Source organism: Stegodyphus dumicola, chromosome 5, assembly GCF_044657685.1.
Source record: "Stegodyphus dumicola isolate Sdum_Otavi_A_Nest chromosome 5, ASM4465768v1".
Classification (NCBI taxonomy): domain Eukaryota; kingdom Metazoa; phylum Arthropoda; class Arachnida; order Araneae; family Eresidae; genus Stegodyphus; species Stegodyphus dumicola.
In genome coordinates this window covers 85,368,840-85,380,986 of record NC_140772.1, presented here as the reverse complement: position 1 = coordinate 85,380,986, position 12,147 = coordinate 85,368,840, and the positions used below count along the sequence as shown (strand labels likewise).

Here is a 12,147-nt window from a genome sequence, read left to right as displayed (position 1 = left end):
TGTTCCACTATTGTCAACCAATAAAGATTACTACACATATTTTTCAAAGATGTAGGAATTTCTTTTCTGTTCTTTTTCATTGTGCCAACCATAGTTGTATTTTTTGATTTTAGCATTTCTGCTAATTTAATGCTAGTAAAATAGTTATCCGTGGTAATATTCCTCTCTTTGTTTAGATGTGGCTCTGTTAATTTTATGACAACATTTTCAGACAAACGTAATTGAGGATTTGCTGTTTCATCTTTTCCTAAATAAGGAAATCCTTTTCAAGAGGTATTTAGTATCAACGTTGACAGATAATCAAAATTTTATTCCAAATTTGTCAGGTTTATTAGGCATATATTGTGTAAATCTACACCTAGCTTTAGATGGGAATAATTGTTCATCAACTGTAATATTTTGTCCTGGCTGGTAGCACGTTTTGAAGTTTTCAATAAATTTGTTCCACATGTCTGATGCAAGAGCAAATTTATCAGTCTATAATCGAGTAGGTCTTGTTGTCTTTTCATCAAACCTTAAAAATCGGTTTATTTCTTTGAATCTACCTCTTGATATAAGTTTCTTTGCAAAATGGTATTTCCCACACTTCGGACCACAAGGAATATAAATCTAAGCCCTTTGCTCCTATTACTCCTTGAACGTACAATATATCGACAAAAGCATCTAACTCAGCCAGAGATAACTTCCAGTCTTTATTTTCATGTTGCCGATGAGCTTCGGATTCTGTACATTTCTTTATATGTAGCAAGATATAATCATCAATGAAAAGCTTTAAAGCACTAGACACTTTATCTTCAGAAACATGACTCTTTGCAAAAGATGTTTGTCCTGCTGGTTTCTTTTAGAACATTATAAGCATATGACCACAGACTGAATTTTTGGAATTTATTTCATTTCATATAGTGTTATCAGGAGCTGTAAAACAGTTTTGCAAATACCCTGATCCATTTTTGCCCGTTTATTTATGATGAGTTCTTCGTTTACTTCACTGTCCTCGGATTCACTAATAGTTTGCGTCTGGAATTCATTATCAGTTTCTACTGAAAAATTATCAATTTCACCTCCGTCAGTATCATTTTCAGATAGCGCCTGCAACAATTTTTTAAATTTCTTCATCCATAAGACCTCTTTTATGCTTATTAGACATATTTTGTAAAGGTTGAAAAATATCAGACTATCAGAAAACAATAGGGAATATATTTTAGCATATGATTCTCATAGCGTAAAGGAAAGGTGATAATGAACTTGATGGCAGAAGTTATATGTACTGAAATACTGATTTGGGATTACCAAGAAAACATCTGTCCTGTTTTCACCTGCAGTAAGTAAGTTGAAATAACAAACAGGAAAATACATCTGTAAAATAAACTATTTCTGAAAAGAAATGTAAGCATGAAAAACCCTGCATCTACCTTCCTTGCAGTATTTTCTTCAAAGGAATAATTGCAAACAAAAGAACAACAACTTACATAGATATTACAAAGTAGTGAGACCACCCAGGTTTTTATCTCTCTGGGAGATAGTTTGAATGCAATGGAAAAATCCTTATCAGTGAATGTTTTTCATGTGTTATTTGACAATGCCTCGAGCAGAAAGAGGGATAAAAGGGTCAAAATGGCTCTTGTCCGTCGTTTTAGGAATACATGCCAATATTTCAGAAACTAACAAACCTAGAATGCTGAAAATTTTTATACAAATATTTGTTATCTATTTAGGAAAAGTAAAAAAAAATTCCAAACGATTTCTTCCAATAAAACAAAAGTAATCAATGGTCAAAAGTGTTCAGGGGTCAAAATGCCCCCTACCGCCATTCCAGTGTTAAATGATGCAACTCATTGTATTCGGTCGGTAGGCAAAAGAGCTGAAACTGGGTTGAAATATTTGGAAGTCAGCTTCTTGCATTGTATACATTGTTGTAAAACTCTTCTGACAATTCTCTGTCTTTTTTGGTACAACATGATGAAGCTTACACTGTGTACATCTTACACACATCATAATGAAGTTTACACTACATATCTGTGCCAACCATTCTTGATGTACAGTAAACTCTAAATTAACCAGGGTAATAATGAAGATGATGTCGATAATTAACTCAAAGTCACAATCTGAGGGCAGTTGATCTGTCGTCAGTTAATTGGGAGTTTGATGGTATAGTCTTTTAAAATATTTAGCAGAAATTAAGAAAGGGAAAATGTGATAACAGTACGCCTTCTTTTTTAAAATAACTGTTCAAATAAATTAGGCATTCATACATAAAAGTATTACATTGTGATTTGTATTATGTTGATGTTACATAGTTAACTGAGTTTTAAGTCAATTTATTATTGTTCAGTACAGTATTTTATGAAAAGAGCTACACAGTTCTTCCACTTTACTGAAATTTATAAATCATTCCTTGAAATGAGAAGTATATAAATTTGTATTCTTTGTTGTTAATGTAGTAAAAATAAAGCATATCAAATAATAAGCAGTTGTAAAAACTGACCATATTATGATATTAGAATGTAAAAGTTCTTATTTTTTTAATATTAAGATTGTTATTTTATTAAGTGTAATTTATTTATTTAGCTCATCATCGAACTAATCGAGAAGATCTGGAGATAGTCCGCTTTATATTTGAGGTAATTGTTTCCTTACTAAATCTGTTTTTAGATTAAAAAATTATGAAACTTATTTAAAATTTTTATTATTTTTTTTAACAGTGACCATTATTTGTTTCAGAAACTATTGGTTTTATTGCCCGAGCTTGTGAATCGAAGATGGCAGTGTCACAGTATACAAAGGATTATAAAAAAGTTTCTGCATTATGGAAATTCTGTCAAAGTATGGTGCTTTTGATTTATGATAAAAATTTAATTCTAATTTATGTATAATTATTTGCACATGAGTAAATATTATATTTTTTATGTCCATATGCATGTGTATATATATATATGCATATATATATTTATAAAATTGGTTCTAAATTTCCTTATGTATATAAAGAAAGAAATTTAGAACCAATTTTTCACAAAGACCAACAATTGAAATTCAAATAAATAAATTTTAAAAAATCTTATAAAAGTATTGACTTTATATATATATATATCTATTATATTTTATATATATATTATATATTATATATATATATATACAGTGGTGGCCAAAATTGTGGACACTTTTGGAAATTTTTATGTTTTTGAACTTTGTATGCTTATAGAAAATGTTACGTTTCGCAAAATGCAAACTTGTATATATCATTTTAAAGAGAATTTATTACTGAATTCAATACAAAACACAAAATTCAATTATTTGCAATATAAAAAAAGTTATATGTACTTTAATACAGTCAAAAGTCGTTAATTCGGACACCCATAATCCGGAACCTCAAAGTTAAAATCTTTCTGCGCATGCGCCGCGTTGATGCATGCTCATAGGCGTTTTACGCGTGTGCGCAAGACATTTACGACTGCGCATATGCGTCTGCGCAAGCGCAGAATACGTTTTTGCATGCACTTTTAATGTCTAACGGACGGTATAAGCTAAAATTATCTAATTATCTATTTCAGTTAATGTTGATGATTGCGTTGTTCCTTAATCTTCGAATTGAATCCGGCTCATTACTTTTTGCAGACTGTAAGAGCAATTTTATAAAAGTACACTTGAACTTTCGATTATGTCAAATAGAATTTCCGATGCTGGAGCTCCCAAAGGATCTAGAAAATGAAACTATGATTTGATGTCCATCAAACAAAAAATGAATTGCTACAAAAAATGGATAAAGGTATATCCTTTGTTTATCTAACCGTTTTGAAATCTGTTTATCAATTTCACGCTGCTCTGCGGAGGATGGGGCGGACGTCGCGGCGCGCAATGAACTGGAAGTTGATCTGTCACCATTATCGTTATCTTCAGGGAAGATGTTTTTATTTTATTCGGCTTATAATTCCTTACTAAATGTAGTATTTAATCTCGATGTACTCCGTCTTTGATATGATTTAAATCAAATTTGTCGTTATTATAAATATCACGAATACAAATCAAATAGTTTTCTGGTTGCAATTTTCTAATTTCGGCTGTGCGTAAGGTACGCATGCGCGCTTTGAAAGAAATGTTTAATAAATTAAACAAATAAATATTAAGTTTCTTTTTTTGTAAATTTTGATACCCTTTAGATCATAATTGCTCATTATTTTATAAATTACGGTATCATATTTTTAATTTTATAATTTCTGCATGCCATCTTACCAGATTTAAACTGATGATCTATAATCCGGAAAAATCGATAATCCGGAATCGCCGAAGTCCTGATGAGTCCGGATTAAAGACTTTTGACTGTATAAATAAAAAACACAGTTATAAAGTGGTTTGTAATGTCTAGCTTGCCTTGCCAATCACTGTTCTTGTTCTGAGAACCAATTAAATGTTAGTAACTGCCAGTAGAAGCTGACATCATGTTTACACTTGAAACAATTCATTATTTTGCTTTGTTCTGTAGAAGGAGGACCTGTTTCTTATACACTGCAATTACAAGTAGTAATTTTTTAAAAAATTTTTAATATTTAGTCAAGAAGCAATGACATGAAATAAAAGAGTAGATTGGACACCTAGAAAGAGATGTAATATTATTGTGTTACAAGAAAATGGTCTTTCCTATGCTGAAATTACAAGACAGGTGGGTGGTTCAGAGACTACATCTGGAGTCCAAAAGTTTTGTTTGCGATATCAGCAGACAAATTCAATAAAAAAACAAAGAAGGAAAAGGTGCACCACATCTATTGATGACAGAAGAATAAAAAGACTATGTCTCCAAGATAGAAAAATGTCATCAGCAGCCATCAGAAGTGATCTGAATGATGCTGGTGTTTCTGTCAGTTCAAGAACAATCAGGAGAAGATTAACAGATGTTGGACTGAGAGGTAGAATTCCACGAAAAAAGCCTTATCTTAATTTTCAGCACTGAAAAAAAAAAAGACTACAGTGGGCAAAGGTTCACATTAATTGGACAGATGATCAGTGGTTACAAGTTATATGGAGTGATGAAACTAAGATATCGTTATTCGGTAGTGATGGGCGAAAATATATAAGACGTAGAATAGGAGAAGAGCTACATCCTGACTGCATTCAAGCAACTGTGAAGAACCCAGTTAGTGTTATGATTTGGTCATTCATGTCAGCAGATGGTATTGGTCGCCTTCATGTCATCGATGGGACACTGAATGCCAGAAAATGCATTGACACTATTCTAGAACCAAAACTTCTACCTTCCATCAGAGATATCTTTCCCAACAATGCTTCGTTTATTTTTCAGCAGGATTCTGCTCCTTGCCACACGGCCAAAATATCGAAAGAGGGGTTTTGTACAAAGAGCATTAAATCGTTGTCATGGCCAGGAAACAGTCCTGATCTCAATCCTATCTAAAATTTGTGGCACCGTTTGAAAACTCTTGTCTGAATGAGGCACCCATCAAATAAAAGGGAACTAATTGAGGCTATAATTGTTTCCTGGCATCATGTAATAACGAAAGAAGAGCTAAAAACTCTTGTCAGCTCAATGAAACGTCAATGTGAAGCTGTAATCAAAAATAAAGGGTACCCTACTAAGTAATGATAACTCACTGCAATCATCACTAATGTATATCGATAACTATTATCGTTTAACTTTTTTTGTATTGCAAATAATTAAATTTTGTGTTTTGTATTGAATTCAGTAATAAATTTTCTTTAAAATGATATATACAAGTTTGCATTTTGTGAAACGTAACATTTTCTATAAGCATACAAAGTTCAAAAGCATAAAAATTTCCAAAAGTGTGCACAATTTTGGCCACCACTGTATATATATACATATATATTTTATATTTATACACACATTCACACACACCCCTTCTTGTAAGGCCATTTTGTAGGAAAACAGAAAAGTTGCAATTAAAATTAGATGATTAAGCAATGAGAAGTATTCTTTCATTTTCACACCTCCATTAGTAACATTAGATTGAAATAATTTTTGACCTTTTAAATGCTTATATTGTATAGTTGATAGTTGAGAGCAGGTGACACATCAGTGCGTTTACCATTGGGTCAACGGTATTGCCATTTGACCACAACTTTCATGAATTACACTTTGTTTCAAAGTGTAACAGTTCTCCAACATTTATGCTTGAGCAGATTTTGAGAACAAATTCATAGTATATGTGTTGCTCTTGCATTTATGATGATGCAATGCTTGTGGTAAATTGCGTTCAGGAATACTCTTCTGGAATGTAGTTTATAAGAGAACTTGTAGAATGAAAGCTAATGACTTAGTGTATTTTATGCATGCAAAAAACCTGAAGAGGGGGAGAAAAAAGGACAAAAAGAATTGTTGGTATAATAGAATTTTCTTCAGATGGAAAAATTCTTCATCAGGACTCGTATAAATCTGCGCTTATGTTTGCTATCATAGTTATTATTTTGATGATTTTTTTTCTGTGTTCTTTCCTATTTATGAGGAAGGCTATATGTTTTGGAGTTATTTGTGGTGAATGACAGGTATGAAGCCTTTTGTTAAGTGGCATTTGAATAGATAATGCTGACCACCTCCTAATTTGGTGCTGATGCAGGTATCTGTTGATGAAGTGCATCTAGAATGTAGGGAATGCAAGTAGATAGGGAATGAGCCATGGCCAGATAGTATCCAGTTAATTTTTGGATTAATTATTAGTCTATTTAGTATCACAATTTGGAAAAATATTGAAGGTCATCATTCCCTTTTTATATTATATCCACTTCCTACTGTCATGCTGCTATTGTCCTTTGCAGATTGGTAGTGAATTGACTTCTTGGCCATGGATTTGCATAGTATGTGTCTTGTCACTGTGTCATATGCAGTTTCTTTTGCAAGTTAATCTACTTGTTCATTTCCATCATTCATTACGTCCTTTGATTCATGAAATAATAATGCACAGCTCTTCGCATCTTCTTAATATTTCTTGAATTTTGGCCACTGTCAGGCAGTTGTGTTGTATATTTCTAATACAATCAAAAGTCATTAATTCGGACACCCATAATCCGGACCTCAAAGCTAAAAACTTTCTGCGCATGCGCCGCGTTGACACATGCGCATAGGCGTTTACGCATGCGCGTAAGACCATTTACCACTGCACATATGTGTGTGCGCAAGCGCAGAATACGTTTTCGCGTGCGCGTTTTATGTATAACGGACGGTATAATCTAAAATTATCTAATTATCTATTTCAGTTAATGTTGATGATTGCGTTGTTCCTTAATCTTCAAATTGGATCCGGCTTATTATTTTTTGCAGGCTGCAAGAGCAATTTTATAAAAGTAAACTTGAACCTTCGATTATGTCAAATAGAATTTCCGATTCTGGAGCTTCCAAAGGATCGTACAAAATGAAAGTATGTTTCGATGTCCGTCAAACAAAAAGTGGAATTGCTGCAAAAAATGGATAAAGACATGAAGAATGTGACAGAGAGGTTAGTGAAAACACAAAAATTTTGATTGACAAGTTAGTTGGTATTCTCGGCACAACGATTAACGGGACTTGAACAGCGGAACTTTGTAACTGAACAAGAAATTGTGTCTGTTTATAGAATTAAAGAGAAAGTATTATCACATAAAACGAAGCAACTTAAAACAACTTACATTGAAAGAAATGTTTAATAAAGTAAACAAATAAATATTAAGATTTTTTTTTTTTGTAAATTTTGATACCCTTTAGATTATAATTGTTCTTTATTTCATAAATTAAGGTTTCATATTTTTAATTTTAGAATTTCTGCATGCTATCTTACGAGATTTAAACTGATGATCTATAATCTGGAAAAATCGATAATCCGGAATCGCCGAAGTCCCGACGAGTCCGGATTAACGACTTTTGACTGTAGTATGTAATGCTAATTGGCAATATGATTGGATATGCAATTTATTGATGTTGGTTCTTATTCCATGTTCTAGTATCTTTTGTATTGCAGTTTACTCTGCTTGGAATATATTGTTTTTACGTGCTAATATCTTGGTAATATGGGAGTTCTTTTTGAGCTGGGTAACAATTGAAATTTGAAAAACTGGGTTCAAAGTTGCCTGGATTTAATACATTATTGAATTTATTTATTGATGCATTAAACTGCAGGACTTGGTGTTTAATTTCTTCAATTTATGCTTTGACATGCTAAGGCATTATTCCTGTTATAATTTGCTGTACAATGATAGAAGTAGTTCTGTATATTCTTGAGCTTTTGAGAAGAAATGTCTGTCACATACTGTTAATGAGCAGTCTTTTCTTTTCTATCATAAGAATTGCCTAAGCTGATGCTGCTGGCATATGTGACCATTTTTTCTATTATGGTACTCTGTATAATTTTTTGAATTGCTGATTTTAAACACCAATTTAAGCCCTAGTTATTCTTTCTTTGGAAGCTTGGGCTAATCTTTGGATTATGGTCACTTGGCGATTTTTTGGCGAAAATTTGGCGACCAACTCTGCTACAGCAACCCTCTATTTTTTTTCGCCGCCATTTTGTCTTCACGAAGTAAAGACATGTTTCTGTTCTTTTTATTTACTGAACACTTTTTCCAACAATCTGCTATCCGAATTACACTTATGCTAGAAATTTTATGGAACAAAACTGCTTAATCATGATAAATATTAACTGCCAAATTGGGAAAAAGTGCAGAATCGCAAACTCCTTGCCGCGTTTTTCAGAATCGCATATACACATAAACCATGTACACGTCGACTTATTTTTACTTAAAAAAACATCCCAGAATTGCACAAAAATGGCATTGCACACACTCTTAACCTTATCCATCTACACTGCTATTTTCTCATAAATTACAAAAATTTGCACGAAAATGCAGGAAAATTTTGTGAATCTTTAAACTTCGTAAAAAGCACATATATGAAATTACCTGATCACGAAAAAGTGTATACCCTTTAAAAGGATGAACATTTCTACGTATAAAATAAATAAAATATCCAAAAACTTTTACCTCTAAATTATCTATTATATTATAAACGTCACCAACGAATTTATACCGCAAACATTAAAAATGGTTTTAAATACTTAGTGTCAAATATTTAAATTATTTCCATGCACATTTAATTCAACTGAAACGTATACCAAATTGCTACAAACATAAAACTCACAAAATAACTATCATTTAATTAAAATATCACTAAACCATGTACACATCGACTTATTTTTACTTAAAAAAACATTCCAGAATTGCACAAAAATGGCATTGCGCACACTCTTCACTATATCCATGCTGCTTTTTTCTCATAAATTAGAAAAATTTCACGAAAATGCATGAAAATTTTGTGAATCTTTAAATTCGGTAAAGAGAACATATATGAAATTACCTGATCGCGAAAAAGTATATACCCTTTCCAAAGATGAACATTTTCACGTATAAAATAAATAAAATATCCAAAAACTTTTACCTCTAAATCATCTATTATATTATAAACGTCACCAACAAATTCATACCGCAAGCATTACAAATACTTAGTGTCAAATATTTAAATTATTGCCATGCATGTTTACTTCCACTGAAACGTATACCAAATTCCTACAAACATATAATTCACAAAATAACTATCATTTAATTAAAATATAATTAAATTAAAAAACACTACTTAAAATATAAATAAGCACATACATTAAATTAATAAAAATTAGCTTACAATCCTAATTACTTTAAACTAAATCATTGCTAATAACAATTTTCCAATAATACCATATTACTTTATTTACTCCTTACATTTAGAACAATGCATAAAAATATCATCCACAAATAATTAAAAATACTTACTTACCTAATCGTCTTCAGAATCTTGATTACATGGCGGATAAACTTTTCTTATATATTAAATAATCCAGTAGTCAACTGGCATTCTATTCACCCACTAATAAGAAATTAATAAAATTTCCCCCATACTCAAACGACTTTCAGCAAACCACGTACCTTTCCTTACACTCCGTTTCACAAAATGTCCATTTTCACCAGATTTCTTGCACCACCATTCAAACTTATCTGTAATATCCTTCCTTTCACACAATCTCATTTCATTCCCACATGTTGGACATTCATACTTATCTGCAATTAATCCTACACTTATGCACCATTCAACCAATTCTTTTGAATTATCAGATAAATGCATTAAAAATTTAGAATTCACTTTAGATAGCGCCATGCAATCCAAAAATTAATCAACACTCTTTCACACAATACACAATGAAGCTTAATACAGAATAATATAGTACTACAGATATTTTTCAAATTTTACCCCCTTTTCCGATTAAAGAACTGTAATTCGTTCATTAATGTCACATGAAATATCTCATGATCTCTCATTTCCCTCACACAAAATAATGCGTAATCGGAACTGAGTACTTCTCACATTATTCCCAAAGTCCTAGGTAGTAACCTTTATCGCCTCCAAAATGTCGCCAAACTACCTGTTACCATATTCCAAAGATTAGCCGAAGCTTGTTCTAATAAGTGTTTTTTCTTAAGCTCATTAAGGTGTATTAAACCTGAGAAAACTTCTCATTGAGTATTTCATTTAATTATAATTATAAATATTAAAAATAATTATAAAGCTATATATATTTCTCCCATTTATTGTATATATTAAGTTTCAAATGTTCACTTTTCATAGCTTGATTTCATCACATTTTTATAGATTGCTCAAAATTTTTTTGGTTTCTTGATTGTTATTTTATAGAATGTCCTGTGTGTGAACACTGACCACAGGTGCAATCACTGTTATGTGTGTTGGCTATACTTATGATGTAATGGAATAAAATCTTAAATTCCAAAGGCTCATGCATGAGCCTTAAGGACATCCTCTGTATGTTTGTGATTTTGTCTGGTAGCTGCTAGGAGCCATCATTCTCCATCAGCTATCTGTATGCTGTTATATTGGATAAGGCTAATTTCATTTCTGAAATATTCCATTATTTGATGGAATAAGTAGGGTTGGCATTTGACTTTCCTGACTGCTTTTAGGCTACCTGGCCAACACCATGAGTCGAATGCACTGCAAATCCAGGTAGGGGACTGCAGATTAGGGATTATTATCTTTGTTATTTTTAACACTTTGATTCAGAAAGTGAGTGTTGCAGAGGTTTGAGTATCTTGGGCAAAAGCTGAAGTGGTTTGGGCTAATAGTGTTAGCTTTGTGAATATGATGTTTAATTCTTGTTGTGATAATTTTTTTGAAAGTTTGCCTGTTGAGTGTTGGAGAATAATGGGATAATAAGGATTGGGCTTTACATTATCTTTGCTTTTCTCTGCAAAAGGCACTGTTTGGTCTATTTTCAGACAATCTGTAAAACTGAAAAGTTGTAGGCATTTGTTGGAGAATTTTCTGGAAAAGGACGGGCAGGCTTTTGTGCATCCATTTGATTATTCTGTTATCAGTTTCATTGGGTCATTGTTGCTGATTTTAGTGTTTGTGTTTTTGTGGGAGTTTTATGTTTTTATGTGCGTAATACTTTTGTCCACCAACTGTATTTAAAAACATATATGCTGCTTTTTCCTTTGAATCTTTCATTATATATTTTTTAAATTGTTTTTTTAATGTTATTGGTAATCTCATTCAGAATGTTAGAACTGTTGCTTATGTTAATTCTGTTTTCTGGTGGCAGTGATATAATGTTTTTGTACAATTTATTATGCTTAATGGTCTTCTTATGATATGACTCTTCCAGTTTGAAAGTGATATATTTACGATCTGCTAAGGAATTTCCTCTAGTTTTATGACCAGTTTTGAATCTTATTAGTAATGTTAGCTGATGGTCACCCTAGGTCTGGTCATCTTTTACTGTTTACATTTTCAAACATTGGGATGGAATTAGAAATGTTGGGAATGGTAAGGTTGTAATGAAGTTTTCCGATCTATTTCTTCTTTCATTAGTATCGGAGTAACCTTATATAGTGTTGTGAAAATTAAAATCTCTAGTATTAATACAGTGAAGTATGAGAGTAACATATTTTATATTGGTTGTGTTATTTCTTCTTCTGAGTTTGCATATGCAGATGATATGAGAAGTTGCTTATTTTCATTGATCATCATTTCTAAATATTATCATTGGAGGTCATTTGTTGATTAGATAAATTATTCCAAGTTGTGCATCATGCGTGCTAAAAGTGAGA

The 12,147-nt window shown here is 31.8% G+C and overlaps 1 protein-coding gene across 1 annotated transcript in view; it reads left to right on the top strand.

Annotated features, from left to right (window-relative positions):
• The window catches only part of LOC118191670 (ral GTPase-activating protein subunit alpha-1), a 209,439-nt gene that overhangs the window by 22,283 nt on the left and 175,009 nt on the right, over nt 1-12,147 (top strand). The window contains 2 exon segments of the mRNA XM_085816841.1: nt 2,569-2,621; nt 2,722-2,823. Of these exon segments, the coding sequence (XP_085672967.1) occupies nt 2,569-2,621; nt 2,722-2,823 (155 nt within the window).